The 18,706-nt window shown below is 41.0% G+C and overlaps 2 protein-coding genes across 2 annotated transcripts; both read right to left on the reverse strand.

Annotated features, from left to right (window-relative positions):
* Positions 1 to 756: 756 nt before the first annotated feature.
* On the reverse strand, positions 757 to 4,107 carry LOC103703055 (GDSL esterase/lipase At5g45910-like). The gene is made up of 5 exons (XM_008785753.4): positions 3,832 to 4,107; positions 3,499 to 3,714; positions 3,257 to 3,405; positions 2,877 to 3,153; positions 757 to 1,235 (listed from the first exon to the last, which is right to left on the reverse strand). Exons 1-5 carry the CDS (start codon positions 4,064 to 4,066, stop codon positions 979 to 981), a joined length of 1,134 nt encoding a protein of 377 aa, XP_008783975.2. The 5' UTR covers positions 4,067 to 4,107; the 3' UTR covers positions 757 to 978.
* Positions 4,108 to 14,045: 9,938 nt separating this feature from the next.
* LOC103703005 (GDSL esterase/lipase At5g45910-like) lies at positions 14,046 to 16,913 on the reverse strand. Its single transcript, XM_008785687.4, has 5 exons — positions 16,501 to 16,913; positions 16,138 to 16,353; positions 15,888 to 16,036; positions 15,494 to 15,767; positions 14,046 to 14,463 (listed from the first exon to the last, which is right to left on the reverse strand). The coding sequence occupies exons 1-5, from the start codon at positions 16,727 to 16,729 to the stop codon at positions 14,249 to 14,251; spliced, it is 1,083 nt and encodes a 360-aa protein (XP_008783909.1). The 5' UTR covers positions 16,730 to 16,913; the 3' UTR covers positions 14,046 to 14,248.
* Between the last annotated feature and the right edge of the window lie 1,793 nt (positions 16,914 to 18,706).

Here is an 18,706-nt window from a genome sequence, read left to right on the forward strand (position 1 = left end):
TGAATCATCTTATGCATTACATGATCTTTTTTTTTTCTTGTTAAAAATTTTTATGAGAACCAGTGCGGATGTATGTTTAGTCCCACATCGGTTATTCGCTGGATAGATCTTGGGTACTTATACAGAATCAGAAAATTCAAATAATACTTTTCATCTAGCCATTTTAGGTAAGGTCTGAATTGTTACAAATGATATCAGAGTGAACTCGACCCATAACCTATGTAGACTAGGGGACACTGCAGCACAGATCTATTGGGGTTGACCACGAGCCGATCGTGGTGTTTGTGATTAGATTTGAATGGATTTGAATCCGTAGTCTAACGAGGATATCAGGGCTTGAACGAAGAAAATATATGAGGACCATGCGGACGTGTGTTTAGTCATATAACTGTTATTCGCTGGGTAGATCTTGGATACTTATATAGGATCAAGAAACTCAAATAATATTTTTCGACTAGCTATTTTGTGTGAGGTCCTAAGTTATTATAATTTTTGCAATACATGACCTGATTACACACATGACACAAAGTTAGGCGTTGAAGCTGTCTGGTAACGATAAAACAAACAAATTTAATCGGTTTCCCACCGGGCATGAACAGTGCTTGGTACCCCTTTTATTTTTTTATTTTTTTTTCTGGCTTCGTTTCTTGGAGAGAGAGAGCGGCAGACCCCAGGGAAATGGCCTGATCTACTCCATGCATGCTAAAGAGAAAAATATCATATATGGAGTACAACAATATTGGCGACAATAAGAACTACAAGTAAATAAATCAACGGCACTTATGCAGTCTTATTATGGCGAATACAATTGTACTTGGTGAAGGAAGGGGGAAAAAAAAAATAATTGAGCCAAGGTGCTTGGCTTCAAAATTTATAAAATAAGTACAAAAAACAAAGAACATCAGATACTCTTTTCCTAGAGGCATTTTTTTCAAAAAATATTTTTGCTTCAGCTGACTAATTGATACAGAACATGTTTTATTTTTTTGTTAAGATGCGTGCAGAAGATTTGGGAGAGCGGAGGCTCATAAGTGGTGGGTGAGCATAGGGGCCTTCCAGTAAACCTTTGGCAATGAAACGGTGAGCAGCTTCGGTATAGTGAACTCCATCCCAACTTGCATATGTTTCGGGATCATGGCACACGGTTGCATTCGATGTGCCGCACCTGGCTTCCATATTGACGTTATACTTACTACGATCCCCGCAACAAGCTTTCATAGCCCCGTGGGTAAATCCTGCACGAATCAATAAGTTAGGATAGTCTCTTGCACGCCACAAACAATTTGTTGTTAGACTAAAAGATTAAAAGTGCAAATAAGACTGCATATCAAGAAGATGTCCTTTTTTAGGGTCAAGAGCTTATGGATTTTTCATTTGACAAATTATTTATTTTTTTAAAAAAAGAAAGAAAGGTAGGGGGAAAAAAAGGAGTTACCTTTCCTTAGTTTCCTTCTTTCCTTGTTAAAAATGGGTCATCTGGTTTAATATCTTCTAACCTACTTGCACCATGGAATGCATGAGTTCTTAAAGTTCGCACTTTATCGAACCAAATTAAAAGAATTTCTTGGAAATATGTCCTGCTTGTAAGCTTGCAAGAGATCTTTTCCTATATCTTAGGGTTATAAATAGGATAGGTGGACTTGTGACCTTGCACAACCCTTTTAGGGGTCAATAATTAGACCTGATATAAGAACTGGGTCAATTGATCCAACCCAACCTATCCAAGACCATGTATTATCCAAGTCCAATTTGGGTCAACAAAAATTAGCTCAACTTTTCTAAATCTAGTTTAGCCTGATCCGAAAACCGGAATCATATAAAACCCACATTTTCCTTCATCATAAATATCTTTCCAATTCATTAAACGAACACTTATTTAAACTATTTTCTCTCTATTCATCTCAACAATTCCATCTCCTCTCTCCTACTTTCACTTAATTATACTTAAAAAAATCATTATATATTTTGATGGATTTTCCTATAATGTTCTGGAGTATATCAACATATATTCTAAAAATTGTAGTTTATAAATTTATAGCTAAAGAATGATAAATCTCTTGGATAAAATAAAAAAATAAATATTTTTAAAAATTATTTCTAATTTTATTTTTTAATTTATACTTTAATTATCACTTATTATATTTTTAGTTATAAAAAAAAGCTAAATATTTGATCCAAAGATCCAACCTAACTCGGTAGCAACTCGGATTTAAATATTTCAGGTTGGGTCAAGTTCATACTTGACCCTAACTCAACCCAACCCGGTGAGCTGATAGATTAGATTAATTCAAAATCAAGATCTAAACATGAAACCAGATTTTGTAGGGATCAAGCATGTGCCAATCCGACTTGAGCTGCGAGCAACCCCACTTTATTTAGTCTTCATTGATATCCGCTAAACCACTTAAAAAATATTGACATCTATTTCAGAATTCAACAAAATTATTGAAGAAAATGATTGATACCGATCGATCACTTGAAAATAAAAAAATGCGTCACATAGCAAGAAAGTTTTGCAATAATTTATGAGTATTGATGTGATGCATGAGGATGTGGAATGAATTGGTACCATCCACGAGGATGTCTTCACAAAAGGACACTTCAATGACACGTCAGAAACAGGGTTTATATCTCATTGTTTGATGACTCAATGCATTTTCCTTATAAAACATGATTTTCTCCAGTCATCCATCATGTTTTTTATGGTAAGTTAAACGCTCATCTAATTGTTAATGAAATGATAGACAAGTTTTTTTTAAAAATGATAGAAAGATGAACGTTTAACCAGAAAGGTAGTCATCTCCAAATCCCAAGTAACCAGCCAAGCAAAATTACTAGCAAAAATCAAAACAAAAATCCAGACCCCTAAAACTTACCAAAATTTTTAGGAGCGAGATTAAATCGAATTGCAGCGCCATAGTAATCCGCATAGACAATCCTCGTCTGTGGGTAGTTCTTCCGGAGCTTCTCCAATTCCATGATGAGCTTTTCATTATGGTACCATGCCAAACTATTAAATTTCTTGAGGCATCCGCTCCGGTGGCCGTAGTCCTCCTTGTGACCGGTCCCATACAGCTTCAAGTACAACGGGAAGCATCCTATGGGGAAAACCCCCGGCACCACCAGATCCACCGCCCCGTTGTTGATCAACCTCTGCATAGTTTTAAGTTTGATGAACAAAACAACGACCATCAATCCATTGCTAAAATTACATCTATATGGACTAATTCAGCCATAGTCTACGTTTCACCCTCACCTCGACACCACTCACGATGCCTCCGACGATTATGTGCACATTGGCTCTCACTTCTTCGATGTCCCTGCCGGCGAAGAAGAAGGCGTTGTAATCGTTCCCTCCGAACTCCCCGACGATAAAGAGACATCTGCTGAAGTAGTCCTTGCATTCTGCATCCATTTTAGATGTAATTTTGTCGAATCTAAGGATCGAGAAGAACTCAAAGTCGCAATTGGTAGCAGAGAGGTTTTACGGATGGCAACCTTCCGGTGAGCTGCAGAGAGAAGGCTTCATATCCTCGAACCAATCGACCTGGTCGCTCAGGGAACCGTTGACCCATACAGTGCTGTCGAGGCCCCTCTCGTGGAAGTAGCCGAAGCTCATGGCCGTGCCTCCGGTGATGGCAAAATTGGCTCCTTGATGGAAGTCGGTGTCGTGAGCTTTAGATGGTGGAAGCAATGGGAGCCCAAAGGCCTCGGCTACATGATTAGAACACAAAACAATTAGCAATTGGTTTCATGGCAACAATTCGAGCTTAAAAAGAATAATACTATTGGGGGGGGGGGGGGTGTTGGGGTTAGAGTGGAAGCATATACTGATGAAATCTAACACTAGGCGTCCGTCGGAGCAGCGGCCGGTGGGGCGGCGGAAGAAGGTCATGCCATAAGGGGGATGGGTGGTGGAGAGGAGGGGATTGGGCCCGTTGACGAGGTGGTTACCGGTGTCGGCCAGCGAGTCGCCAAAGCTAAAGATAGCGGTGTAAGGTTCGGAGACAGAGAAGGAAAGAAGGAGACAGGAGAAGAGGAGGAAGAGGAGGACTGAGAGCTTCATGGCGAGAGAGGAGGAAAGGCGAGGCAATAGTTGAGAAAGTTGTGCCAGACTGGGGGAGTAACTTTATAGTGATCCACTGGTTTTGCTCCATGTGTATTTTTTTAATCCCACTAGCTTTAGTTTGCCTCTTAATTAATCCCACGTTTCCACCATGCCTTGGTTCAGAAACTCCAGTAGGTGACGACGAGGACGTCGAGCCGTTGTCTTGGTGAGCCTTGAGCATTACGGCTCTCAGAATCACATGCTCTACAGCTAAACTGGCGGAAGTATTAGACTGGATCCCCGCCAATTATGACTTTTTTTTTATCTATTTTGCGAGAGGAAACGATGGTTGACTGATCAACCTTCAATTTCTTGAAAAATAAAAGACAGTTTAAACTTTAATCATTAGTGTATATGTGATTAACGAATATAAGAGTAAACATATGAGAGGAAGCGGAATAAAAGGAGAGCTGAAGCTCTCTCTCATGGGAAACGTGCTGGTTGGCCATGAACTTTCGTGGGCAAGTTGGCCTTGGATCTGGAAACGAATGGGTCGGTACACTCGCTTGCATGGGCCCGGCATGAAATATCTTTCAAGCATTGGATTGGAAGTCTAAGCCCGAAATAATTAACCAGTCGTGATCTATGCCTGAACCCGAACCCGAACCCGAACCCGGTCTCAAATCCAAGTAAACCCAACTCGATTCAATCATGAATGATCTTGCCCCGAATTAAACATGAGTTGGCTCGAACCAAATCAAATCAAAAGATCCAAAGAGGTCAGTGAAGGAAAGTAGGTGAGCGAGAGAGGGAAGAAGGAGAAGGAGGCAGTGGAGGGGGCAGGGGGAAGGGAGGGTAGAGGTGGAGTACAAAGATGGGAGTGGGAGAAGGAGAGGCCAGGACACGGAGGATAGCCTCAAAGGGGTTGGGAAACTTGGAGGGATCACGGGCCACGAGTAGGTGTGGGGCCCCAGCTTTTGGCAAGACGTAGAGTTTGGGCTTGAAAGCCGGGCCAAGGCTCGCCCAACCATGGCCTAAACTCAAAAGTTTTGGGGCCTAGCTGGAACCCAAGCACAACAGTCTTTGGGTTGGCCTAGGCCTCGTTTTAGTCCTACTTGGCAAAGCCAATAGGCTTCCGAATTACAACAGGAAAACCATTCCCTCTCAGAGAAAACACAATAAGAAGTTTTGATTGAACTTGAAGCAAAGAGAAGGGCAGTGCAGCAATTAAGAGGCAGGCCATTCGGCCCTATTAGTAATAAATCATGCATCCAAGCTTTAGATATTGGGTTTTTGGAGTCCATTGCTGATAGCTTGTCCTCCCTCAAAAATTAGTTTTAATAGTAAAAAAAGATGCTCTTCTTCGGATTCAATAGTTTGAAGAATTTTCTTTGCGACAAAAACAACTTTATTTCATTGTTCCCTAACAAACAATATAAATATTTTATCCGCAATGGCCCCACTTTAAATTTTATAAGATCATTATGCATATGCCCTTTGTTTTGGGCACAATATTTTAGCCGGCGCACACATGATGATAATGGATGCATAACTAATATGATTCATGCATGCTTGAGAATATTTTTGTAAATTATTCGGAGAATAGGGTATTATGGTCCAATTAAATTTAATATAAATTATCATTTGTAAAATAATAAACAAATATGATCATTTCCTATGAAGTTGATAATTGATTAATGTTTTTGAAACAAAAATTCTCTTTCTTCTCTTTCATTCATATTCCCAAAGAGCTAGGTTTGAAGCTCAAAGATTCTGTTTCTAGTCAAATCAAAATTTTGGTTCTCTAGCTTCTAAATTATATAATGATTTTCTACTAGGATGGATTGTTTAACATACTCTGATGGCGAGGTTTAAGCGGGGTAACTTAGATTACAATTTGCAACTGACTTGTTTGGTAAGCATATCACCAGCAGTTATCAAGTAAAACTCTTATAACTTTTTTTTTTTTAGTAGATCTGATGGATCTCACCAGCTGATATCAAGTAAAAATCTAACTTTTTTGTTATGATAGATTGGATGGCTCATACCGTTGTTATATGAGTATATCCAAAAATAAAAAATAAAAAATAATGTAACTATTTCAGAGAGTACCACCACACTGTTGAGCCACGTCACGATAGCAGAGTTGACTTTTAAACATTAATTTTACAGCCCATGAGCTATTCTGCAGCGGCTTTGTTCCAAAAGCTGCGGCGAAGCCACGGAAATGCGATTCCGGTCCAAGTATGGCAAATTAAAGGTCAACGAGGCTAAGACTTATTATGTTCACAAGGTTATCCATTTGGTTTTATTAAGCTTTCTAGAGTTTCTCGGGGATATTTTTGCAGACAAATTTCTCCAATTACAAAGAATTATCTAGTTTTGTAGGATCCATTTTCCATTCATAGCTAAACCAAGGTTTTTGAATGATAGCTAGACTAAGGTTTTCAAATCTCCATATATTAGTTATCCCTATGAATCACTGACATCAAGATAAAGAGATACCTTGGTTTATCTAAGCTATATAGTAAGAGGAAAAAAATTAGAGAGAATCGAGATTTTTTAAGATCTTCATAATTTTTTCATTTGGAAATATTTAGAGAACCACACATTATGATCACTATACAAGATAAAAATATTGATTAGAAGCCATGTCAATCATTACCATCCCATGTTTGACATTATCTTTTCTTAAAATTAGATCAGACTTGTTTTACTTTTTTGAGCATTAGATCTCCTTCCCATCCATGTATTCCACATTAATCAGACATTACGATAGCCTTAGTGTCCTATTGTTTTTAATCAAGATATTGAAATCTCAACCAATATTTTTAAGTATTGATTTCAAGTTTTATTAATCATAAAATCTATTTAAAAATAAAAAAGGTTCAAAATATTAATATATCTTATCAAGGGATGCCTGATATTGATGTACATGGAGATCTCAGCCAAAATGAAAACCTTGAACGAGGCCTCATTTTTATATCAATTTGTTAGTTTTCTATGCTTATATACATCGGTAAAAAATCAAATATAAAAAGACTAAGAGAATCAAGAATTAGGCATAAAATTTTCAGCTAGTATAAAATGAATAAAAAACTACACTCTCGGGAATAAATCGTAACTTTTCCTTGTCGATACTTGTCTCTTTCTAGGACAATCTTTCACCTCCATCACGTATTCTTAAATGAGTTGGCGAAGCAACATTTTATTTGCATTTCTTATTTTAGCATCAAAACAAGAACTCCGGTACGTGAAGTCTGTGGCTTCTATTTGAAGCTCTTCAGCATAGTGGTAACTTAATATAAGAAACTTTAGATGCGACCATAACTATTAACAAGGTAGGGTGATTATATGAGAAGTGGAATAATATATCTAAAAAGTGTGTATTGCCTAAATGGTTGCATCTCTTTGCTTTTTTTTTTTTTTTTTTTTTTTTTTTGCTGAAACGGGTGCTTCATACAGACCGTGTATGAATACGCCCAATAAGATCAAAATACAATATCTCACGGAGTGCCAAAGGCAGCTCCCCCTCCCCTGACCAAAGGGCGTAACCCGAATGGTGGGCCGCATAGGCGGCTACCCAATCAGCCGCCCCATTGGCCTTCCGAAATACATGCATGGCCTGGGTGGCCCCCCCATCTCTCATCATCCTGACTATGTCGCGGATCAAGGGGTGGTCTGAGCTCTCACCCCTCAACCCCTGCTGAATCCATCCAATAAAGGTAGCTGAGTCGCCCTCCAGAATAATCGGGCTGGTCCGCATCATCGCCCGTGCATGTCGAATCCCCGCCCAGGCAGCGTGCAGCTCAGCTCCCGGGACTGATGTAGCGAACAAGCGGCAGCCGCCTGCAGCCACAACTCTGGACTGCGGGTCCCGTATGACAAAACCTGCACCACCTCTCGAGCCGCCATCCAACACAGACCCATCAAAGTTGACCTTGAGGAAGCACGGGGGTGGGGGCTCCCAGGTGAAAAACACCGTCTGAGGAGCTGCCGGAGCAAGGGGGGAACCCCAGGTGTCCCGAGCTGTCAAAGGTCTAACTGTGGAAGGGATATGGCTGATCTCCGTGGCCTGTGCTCGAGCAAACTCTGCTACAAACCTCGGTGACACCCTACGCTGGCCGAGAGTACGAGCATTCCTTGCCAGCCAGATCTGAAGGGCCGTGCAAGTCGCTCTGATACCCTCCTCATGAGTCTGCGGACTCGCTAGCCACTGCCGCATCATACTAAGGAACTGAATCCGCGCACATCGGGCCCCCTGCGGGATCCCTGTACACTGCCATGTCGACATCGCCCAAGTACACTGAAAGAGCACATGGTCCACTGTCTCCTCAGCTCCGCACGTCCCGCACTCCGCAGGGATCCCCCAGCCACGCCTGCTCAACACTGCTCTCGTCGGAAGGCGGTCCCAGAACACCTTCCACAAAAAGAGAGCTGCCCTCGGGTGGAGGCCGGACCTCCAGATCCAAGCGCAATCTGACCCCGGCTCGTGCTCTGGCTGAATGGCACGGGATAGGTCTCCCAGTCTAACACCGGCCCGGCTCGAAGTGCCCCATACCCTGACATCCGGCCCCCCACAACCTGGAAGCGGGAGAGACCGAATCCTCACAGCCAGATGTACTCCGAAGAGCAGCCGTAACCTGGCCTCATCCCACTCTGCCCCTCCTGGTGCTAGGAGATCGCACACCCGTAGCCCCTCCACTGCCTCTGCATCTACCATGGTCGGCCAGCGACTCAGGGGAAGGGTGTCCACCCACGAATCACTGGTCACATCAATACTCTGGCCATCGCCGATCAACCACCTGGTGTGTGCTGCAACTGATGGCAAATACCTCCCGATCTCGCGCCACATGAAGGAGACTCGTCGACCGGTCCGTGCTACTGATGAGGCCCCCCGACCATATCTGGCTGCCATCACCTGACTCCAGAAACTGTGTGGCGCTAACACAAACTGGGCCGCGTGCCGGGCAATGAGTGCCTCACGCCTCTGAACGAGGGACTGCACCCCTAGACCACCCTCGCTAGTAGGAAGGCAGACCTGCTCCCACGCTACCAAATGCACTCCATGGCCTCCACTATATGACCCCCACAGAAAGCTCCGAAGAAGGCGTTCGATCCTCAACAGAATCGTCTTCGGAACTACTGTGTTGGCCATAAGGTACACCGGAATAGATCCCAGCACTGCTCTGACCAATGTCACTCTCCCCATCATGGATAGGGAAGATGCCCTCCATCCCTCCAGCCTGCTCTGGACCCGCTGCACCAAGCCCAAGCACTCGGCCACCCGTAGCCTCCGACCCGTGATAGGGACGCCAAGGTAGGTCAGCGTCCCCTCCTGCTCCGGTACCTGCAGTATCCCTCTGATCTCCTGTCTGACGCCGCTCTCTGTGCTGGGGCTGAAAGCTTTAGCCGAAGGTTTTTGTAAGACCTAGTAAACTGGCACGTGTCGCACACATGCCTGCAGGGAGGAGATTCTCAATTAGAGTTCTCTTCCTCCTCCGAAATCCAACTCTAGGTTGGACTCTGGTCGCGACCAAGTCTATTTAGAAGCCCTCTCGGTCCTCGCTTCCACCCCCTCAGAATTGCTGCCCTAATCGAAGCTCATCGCTGAAGGATTTCTTGAAATCCTTCTTCAACTGTCGAACACCGTTTGCGTCATTGTCGCGGCCAAACGTCACCAAGAACCAAGTAAGGACCTGGATACCATTGATTTATCCCTCCCCTCTTTCTTCTGGACTCCTTAGAGCTTTGATTCTGACAGGTGTTTGCCGGATTTTTGAGCGAAAGAGGAATACTCTGCTTCTCTTGTTTTCTGATACTACCGCTTCTTCCTTTTTCCCACCATCTTAGCCACCAACGCCTGTCATTGATGCCTTTCCTTGACCTCCCATGATGGTTGCTGACTATGGACGAGTTTTGGTAATCAAGAAGCCATTTTTTTTGGATTTCAACCAAAGTCTATTTTGGTTGTTTTCGGTTTATTTTTCCGTCATTGGTTGTGTGTTGCCAACGACCGACGTTCATGGTGGCCCGACCGTCGGTCCTCCAGCTAGCAGACACCACCATAGGCATCGGTACTGTGGTTCTGATGCTAATGGGGGGGAGAAGTTCTCCTGCTTCACCAAAGAAGAAGAGGACAAAAAAACAAAACAAAGGAAGAAAGAGAGAGTTCAGCTTCTCTCTCCTTTCTTCTGCTCTTTTTTCTTTCTCTTTTCCACTTTATCTCTTTTATTATCTCTTATATTTCTCTCTCTACAAAGATTTTCTCTTTATTTAAACTTTCTCTCTCTAGGGTTGTTGGATCCGTAAATACGCCTCTCAGTGATTTTTGTATCAACTTTGGTGAAGGATCCTGATAGATCATCGGGCAGTGTGCCAACCCACCTTGGCTCTTGCCAAGCACTGTTAGATTTGGTCATCTCCGACCTCTGTCGAACAATATGTACCCTAGTTTGAGAATGATCAGATGAATTCTGCTTTGATCGGACTGACTGAGGTGTCGAGCACTTCCCCTCAGCCCTGTAAGGGTACCAGAACTTAGAATTTTTATTCTTAAATTAATTATGCAATTTTGGATATTTGGTTTTGAAGAAGGAACTCGAAATTAGTTGGATTGTGTGCCCGTTATTTGTACAAAGTAAGTAATGATCTACTTTTTCCAGATTTTCATTTATATAATATTATTTTACATCAAAGAAATTGTAAATCGATTTATATGGAATTTACGAAGTTTATGAGATGGTATTTCGAATAAAAAATAGATATATAATTCGGGGTAATATTTTCTAGACTATTGTTATATTGATTGGAATATGATATATATGTTATTTTGTAAAAAGAACTTTGATATGTATTAAATTTGAACTCTTAGCTTGACTATGTTCTAAATCCTTGCCAATTGGGGATCATACATTAGCACTTCTATTGTTATTAAGCTTATTGATTCTGTTTCTAGCCCTACCATAAGGTATAAATGTGATATTCTATCCCACTCTGCAGGATATAAGTGCAGTATTTTGGCCCACTGCATATGACAAAAGTGCGGTATTCTGGCCCACTCCGCAGGATAAAAGTACGGTTCTATTTCTAGCCTAGCCACAAGGTATAACCGTATAAGTATAGCTATAGTTTAAGGCTATTGAGTTGAATGTGATTTATTTTGAATCAGATTTATAATTACATATATAAATATTTAAATAAATATGAATTTTAATGGATTTGTATTTTGAAATGGAATTGATTATGTCTTTATACTGATTTATTATAATTTGTATTTATATTTTATGTTATTGCATAAATTGTCTAGTTAAGGAATTCATTACTTACTGAGCTATCTAGCTCATTATACAATTTCTTACCGTTTTTACAAATCCAAAAAACTAGCATGACCGGATTTTAATTTGGGAGAGCGACTAGCAGAACTTTGGCACAGATTATTTTAGATTCGAATTCATTTAAATTGATGTACTACCTTAGAATAATGCTAGAATTGTAAAATATTTAAATTTTGAGTTAGTTATTGTAATAAAGTTGCATATTATCATTTAAGGTTGTTTTGCTGCACGTCTATGATATCGTGATGAGATGCCTTGCATGCTTGTGAAGAGAGTTTTATATGAATATGCGATAGTTGCTATGATCCTGGCTCGTGATATCGGGCTAGGGTGCAGACAGTTTTGCATTCAATTTTGCATCCTCAGAAAATTCTTAAACCTAAATAATTATAACGTGGATGTGTCTTTGTCCTTTTCCACTTTTCTTAAATGTCCGAAAGCTTATACTAGGCGAAATCTTCGACCTACGATGGTATGATTAATTATATCCGACCTCAAGAAAGCAGCGTTGAGGGCCGAACCAAAAAGGTTCCTGAAAAGCATTTCTTTTCCCGAGTAAACATATACTTAGAGGGCATTTCAAAAGTCACTTTCACATATAATGCCCAACTTCAAAATTCAGGTTTTATTAGCAATTTGGATAGATTTTATAAGTTGTGTTTAAGATTCTACCCGCTAGATATCGATGCTATAGTATTCTTTTTGTTTTTTTATTGCCATATAAATTTTAGAGATAGAATTTATGGTTGTTGATGAAAAAAATATTGGATATCTTGATCTCGGCTTGAACCGACTCTTTTAATAGCGGTTTATACTGAGGTGAACCCCAGTGAAAACCGAGATACCACTCTCTTCGAGTTAATAAAAACTAGCAGTTACAACGACACTATGGTTAATGCATGATCGGTGTGATTGCCGCTGCATGCTGCTTGTACGTGACAGTTACCATATTGTTAATGTATAGCCGATCATTATCATACAGTTAAGGCACATCAAATTAGTTAATGAATTTGTATTATATTGTATATAAAGGGATACTTGAAATTCTTAAGTAAACTTATTTGGAGACCCTCTCCACAAATTTTCCGACAAATGGCTTTTCTCCTCGGTCTCCCCCAACACTGCTTTTCTTCGATTTCTACCGACCGGCTCAGAATGTAGAGGCGACAGTTGTCACAGAACCAATGAACATTATGGTCGAGATGACCGCTTTAGGTGCAAGCGTACCAGCATCAGATCCTATATGATTTGATTTTTGACCATGAGATTTCTCACGTGCGGTGGGATGCCAAAATGCATTCCCTCCGGCCATACATTGGTTCGATTAGGCGAGTACGAAAAGCACCCACCCTGCACTTTGGGCCGGGCCTACTGAAAAGCTTGCATCAGTTCTATAGGGACTTGTCATGTTGACATTCTCATTAGGTCAAAAATTAAGTTGATGAGAAGGTCTGTTCGTAATCAAAATTTAATATTTTCTTGGGCTTGATTGATATTTAAGAGGAATCGAGCACTTATACAAAATACATTATGAAGATATTTTAACAATTTGTAAATAAAGTTTAATAATTTGAAGGTAAAGATTATTGACTGTGCCCCTCGATTTCGATCACTGCAGAAAAACATTGAGTGGATCGACTTTCACGATGGCTTGGTTTGCAAAGCCAGAACGATGCTGCGGATTTGTGATTTTGGTCCAACTTTACGCAAAATGGTGAAACTGAAACCTATCATTCATTATTTCTGTTTCCATCTTATTCTTTTTCTTTTTCTGTTTTGTGAAAGAATGATCACTACTGTCTATCATCAGCTTTTCTTTTGTAATATAAAGTGAGTTGGCCTTTCTTCGCTTTGTAAGAGCTTTCTGCTAGGTTAGTTTTGTAAGCTCTTATTTTAGGGTACTTAGAAAAGTTCGCCGGCGAAGCTTTAGTTAGTGATTATGTCTATTTTCGGTATCTACTTTGTTAGTGTTCTAGACTGCCTTCATATGTATTTCATGACCTACTTTCTTGAATAAGATATTAACTGCATGCCGGTTTTATTTTGAGTTCTACTACGGGCATTTTGCATAAAATTCATATAAAAATGAAAAATAATAATAAAAGAAAAGAAGCTTAGATGCAAGCTATAAGAATTCATTAGGATGTGTATTTAGTCTCATATCGGTTATTCACTAGAAAGATCTTGAATGCTTATACAGTACTAAGAAATCCAAAAAATACCTTCCGACTAGCTATTTTAAGTAAAATCTTAAATCGTTACACAAGCACAAAGTATAAAATAACTAACCGATATCTATACTAGTATATAATGCAAATTCTTGCTATGTGTTACTGTACCAGGCACACCATCTGCCTATGTTTTCCCATCTCTGATATCTATACTAGTATATAATGCAAATTCTTGCTTTGTGTTACTGTACCAGGCACACCATCTGCCTATGTTTTCCCATCTCATTTGCTTGCTCCCCTATCCCCGGTTTTTAAGTTTTCATCACAAGAGCAAAGATCTAAGTCCATTTTCTAACATTTATTTAATATTTATTTACATAATTTTTTATTAAAATAGAAAGTTAGAAATTTAAATCCTTCTTTTAGTATCTATTCACTATATATTTATATAAATTCTATCATTAATCAAAATGTGCAATAAGCCCGGACTTTCCTGACAACCGAACAATTTACGACGTTATTGGTCAAATAGATTACATTCTTCTTGAACGAATGCCAAAAAAAAAAAAACTACATAGACCTGAAGAAAAGCTATATCAATAAATAAATAGATAAACGATTAATAACAGGGGATGCTTCTCCGAGATCGAGTAACTCGAATTGTTTTCCCCTGATCCCGTGCGGCCTCAAAGCTAGCTCATGATGGGCGGATTGGCGTAGGGACCTCGCAGCAAGCCGTTGGCGACGTAGCGATTAGCGGCTTCGGTAAAATGAATTCCATCCCAACTCGCAAATGTGGAGGGATTCTTGCACACATTCGACCCTTTCTGACCGCACCTGTGGTCTAAATTGACGTTGTAAGGGCCGCCTCCCCCACAGCAAGCCTTCAGAGCCCCATTGCTAAATCCTGCATCAATTATTTTACAAGAGTGAGGAAGGAATATCTTTGCAATAATATACAAGAGGATGCCCTTTTTTTTAAAAAAAAATGTCCAAGTCCAAGAGACTTGGATTGTACCAAGGAGTTATCTGTCTAGCATCAACTTTATTACCACCTTTTTTTAATAGAATACTTGAACCACTATCCTTCTGTTTGGATATACATGAGCATGCAAAGTGCTTTTGTAAGTTTTCCTTCACTGCACATAAAAGCTACCCTTTCCATAAAAAAAAAAAAAAAAAAAAACTTTATTGCCACCAATTTATGTTTAGTTCTATTCTTCATTTGTAAATTGAGAAGCTTATCCAAAGGGGATGGGTGGGGGTTCCGAGGAGTCCTTTGTATTGGTTGATGGTAAAAATGGTATTGCAAAAACAAGCCAAGCAATGACTATATGACTTTGAGTCAATGTTCCAGTTCCGGCAAACGCCCTTCTCATATAAAATAACATTGGTTTGAGAATCCAAGAAACTTGGTTATCAGGATTGTTAGCACTTTTTTTCTTTGGTAGGTGGGGCCCTAAGCCCTTGCAAAGTGGATATCATGACAAGGAGTACTACCTACGATCACCACCATTGTGAGAAAAAATGTCAAGAATCTTTTCTTCCCACAAGAAAAAAAGCACATCTCGACGGCCGGGGACCATTTGCACATGACGCTCCTGTGCAAAACAACGAGAGTTTTAAGCCTCTCTGTCCTCACAAAAGTTGTCATCATGTCATGCAGTGTCCTTTTTGTTGGCTGCTTATAGGCTTGGGTTACGTGTTCTTCCGGGCCACAATTATAGCAGTCGGGAAGACGATAACCCAATACAATTAGTAGCTGCCTACGTCGTGAATCATAAGCTGCGGTAAACAAAACCTGCTCCCACTAAACCCAGATCTCGTCATGGCATCAGTTCTATAATCCTATTTGGTATGGTCGCCTGATTTCTAGTCTAGTTGTCCCGATTATGAAATAAAGGGAGCAATATGCAAATTATGGAGGAAAAACTCACCATATTTTCCCGGATTTATCACAAATTGCATGGCTGCATTGTAGAAATCTCCGTACATGATCCTCGTCCGCGGGTATCTTTGCTGGAGATGTCGCAGTTTGATCTTTAACATTTGATTGTGGTAGAAGGCCACACGGTTGAACTTCTTCAAGCATCCGTACTTGTTGTAGTCATTTTTGTCATTACTTTTGTACAGCTGCAGGTACAATGGAATGCATCCTATGGGTAGAACTCCAGGCACCACCAGATCCACAGCCCCGTTGCTGATCAATCTCTGTTATAAATTTAACAAACACTTGCTCAAAGCCATAAAGAAGTAACTTTAACAAACAATAGCGATTGCATTACTTTGGTGATCAAAATGAGAGATTCTTTACGTTTCAAGGTCACCTACCTCGATACCCTTTGCCATGCCATTCACGATTTTGGGCGTACTCGCTCTCACTTCAGCCAAACTCCTGCCCGAGAACAAGAAAGCGCTGTAATCATTCCCCCCAAACTCTCCGACGACGAAGAGAGATCTGCCGACGTAGTTCTTGCAGCCTGCGCTTCATTTCCATGTATATGATGGTTTTCTAAGTCGAGCGAAAGCGAAGGGAGCTCAAAGATGCAAAAATGGTGAAAGAGATTTCATGGGTCATCACCTTGGGTTGTGCGGCAGAGGGAAGGCTTCATCCGCTCGAACCACGAGATCTGGGTGATCATGGAACCGTTGGTAAATATAGATTTAGTAAGACCTCTTCGCTGGAAGAAACCGTAGTCAAGCACTGTGCCGCCGGTGGTGGCGAAATTTGCTCCTCTACGGAAGTCCTGGCCAGGCTTCAAAGATGGTGGAGGCAACGGCAGCCCAAACGCCTCGGCTACATAATTTGTGACACTAAGCTAAATTAGAAATTTTAGATTTAAAGCCAAATAAGTAGAGCAAGTTAGAAAGAGGGAGGTTGTAAGAGAATTGGAAGAGAAAGAGGAAGAAAACGTAGATTGAGAGAGAGAACTTTTAAGCATACCGAGGAAGTCGATGAACAAGCGTCCATCGGAACATCGGCCGGTGGGTTTGTGGAAGAAGGTCATGCCATAAGGCCACTTGGCGGTGAGATAAAGGCTGGGGTTCTTGACGATGAGGTTGCCAGCATCAGAAAGGGAGTCCCCAAAGCTAAATATTGCATCATAGCTTCGGGCACAGTAGCAAAGATGGAAGCATGAGAAGAGGAGGAAGAGCAGGAGCGAAGGCTTCATGGCAACAGAGGAGGGGATGGGGAAAAGCTCTCTCAACAATGCTGTGGCAGGCCTGGGGCTGTCCCATTTATAGCGTTTTCGTCGTCCTACATGTTCTCTCACCTTTTAATTTATTCCCACCGTCTTAGCTCCGAAAACTCCTGTCGGCGAAGCTGGCGGATCAAGTTGCCGTCAATTTAATAGATTTCTCATGTCCAAAAAGGATTAAATAGATTTCCCCTCACATGCGCAACGGCTAAAAACATAACAAAACGGTAAAATTTTGCTCTCACTTCGAAGAACCAGCTAGTAATTTAGTCATGATTCATCTCAAAATTTGGGTTCAGATTTTTTTAAAAGTGAGCAAAACAAAGACAAAGACGTTAGGCTGTAGTTTGAATCTTTTTGATTTCTTTTACCATGACTCTCCAAAGCTACATCTGCATGTAAAACATGGAAAGCTTTAGATGGAGTCAGGATCATTTTTGGACTCTTTCTTCGATCATCTCTAGCTTTTGCGATCAATCACCGATTTTTAGGAGGTCGCCTCAGATGCTAACGTGTTGTTGGTGGCACGCTAGTTGGCAGGGAATATATTCATTTTGATAGACGCCATATTTTAAGCAACATGATACGGCGTCAGATAGCTCTCGCTGACGAGTCAAAATGAGGCCGCTCCTCCATGGGCCCGAAGTTGCCGCCGACCTTCGGCATGATCTCGTGATGATTCGACCGTGGAGAAGGACCCACACGGTACTATCGGCAGAACCAGAGACAAACACCATGTTGGATCTCGCTGTGAAGCTCTTGGATCCAGGAAGCCCAGCTGCACATGGGTTTTCTCGTGCACAACCCCTCATCGCCAGCCACTGTCGCACAAACGGTTCACTCACGCACGTACGAGCATTTTCATACGTACACAGTTACCGCCTCATTGAGATTCACGAGCGCAATTTTTACGTGCCAACGGGCAGCTGTGGAAGAGTTTGGAATCCTTTATAGTACGTACACAAATCTTGATGGCTATCATATTAGGGCCTTACAGAGTAGGTCGAGCCTCGAATAAAATTCATGGCCATAGGAGCCGCCGCACCGAGCATGTGGCCCTCGCCTTTAAAACGACATGTTCCACTTGGAATCATTGGCCCGAAGGGACATAAAGTTTTCATTGTTTGTCCCATTGGCTGTTGGTAAGGACATAATGTTCTTATAATCTAACTTGCCACAATTATTAGGATTTCAAACAGTGACTATCCATTAGATTCTGATCCACTATGGCATGATATGGGCAAATTGAAACTTTAAATCCGATCTATCCATCTAAGTTTTTGAAGATTATTTGCCGTCTATTATTTTATTCTTGCAGGTGCAACCAACCATTACAATCCACAGACTAACTACATTCTTATCAGTATATGCAACACTTTTGTATCTTATTAGCAATTCTATTATATTAATTAATAACCAAAGTGATATGGCGCATAAAAATTTGTCTAGCATGCAGCTCATACTTCTTGTCCCCGGACGTCTAGAGTTCCTCCTAAGATCCCAACTCAGTCCCTTCAATCAGGCACAAGAAGCATATCAAGCAAAGCAGAAGCATTCAACTCCACGAAACCGATCTCTTCTTAGCTTGGTCCCACAACTTCGGCTTGAGATCCATGCCGAATAGAGCTTCCGTATAGAAAAAGTAGCTCGGCTTCCATCATATACCAGATTATTGCAGCATATTTTTAAAGTTGTTATACCACATTAGCAAATTCATTACGGCAAAGTCTTTGTTAGGATACAATTCCGAAAAATTTGAGCTTTAGTTATAAATAGATTTGAATAATCCTCCAAAAAAAATAACGAACAATCAACTTGGCCAGAGGACTTTTTGCCTACCCTTCTTCTCTATTTCGTTTTTCACCCATAAAATTTTTATTAACATAAATATCGGACCGTTGGATCATAACTACGATCATAACTAATTTGGTGAGCATTTATCAATTGTCC

The sequence above is a fragment of the Phoenix dactylifera genome, chromosome 8, assembly GCF_009389715.1.
Source record: "Phoenix dactylifera cultivar Barhee BC4 chromosome 8, palm_55x_up_171113_PBpolish2nd_filt_p, whole genome shotgun sequence".
Classification (NCBI taxonomy): Eukaryota; Viridiplantae; Streptophyta; class Magnoliopsida; order Arecales; family Arecaceae; genus Phoenix; species Phoenix dactylifera.

What these genes read in the sequence shown, in the direction of transcription:
- LOC103703005 (XM_008785687.4), bottom strand. Translation starts at nt 16,729, where the DNA reads ATGAAGCCTTCGCTCCTGCTCTTCCTCCTCTTCTCATGCTTCCATCTT. An exon ending in CTTGTTCATCGACTTCCTCG is followed by an intron (nt 16,354 to 16,500) that starts GTATGCTTAAAA and finishes CAAATTATGTAG; the next exon opens with CCGAGGCGTTTGGGCTGCCG. An exon ending in GCATGGCAAAGGGTATCGAG is followed by an intron (nt 15,768 to 15,887) that starts GTAGGTGACCTT and finishes AATTTATAACAG; the next exon opens with AGATTGATCAGCAACGGGGC.
- LOC103703055 (XM_008785753.4), bottom strand. Translation starts at nt 4,066, where the DNA reads ATGAAGCTCTCAGTCCTCCTCTTCCTCCTCTTCTCCTGTCTCCTTCTT. An exon ending in CCTAGTGTTAGATTTCATCA is followed by an intron (nt 3,715 to 3,831) that starts GTATATGCTTCC and finishes CTAATCATGTAG; the next exon opens with CCGAGGCCTTTGGGCTCCCA. An exon ending in TCTCTGCAGCTCACCGGAAG is followed by an intron (nt 3,406 to 3,498) that starts GTTGCCATCCGT and finishes AAATGGATGCAG; the next exon opens with AATGCAAGGACTACTTCAGC.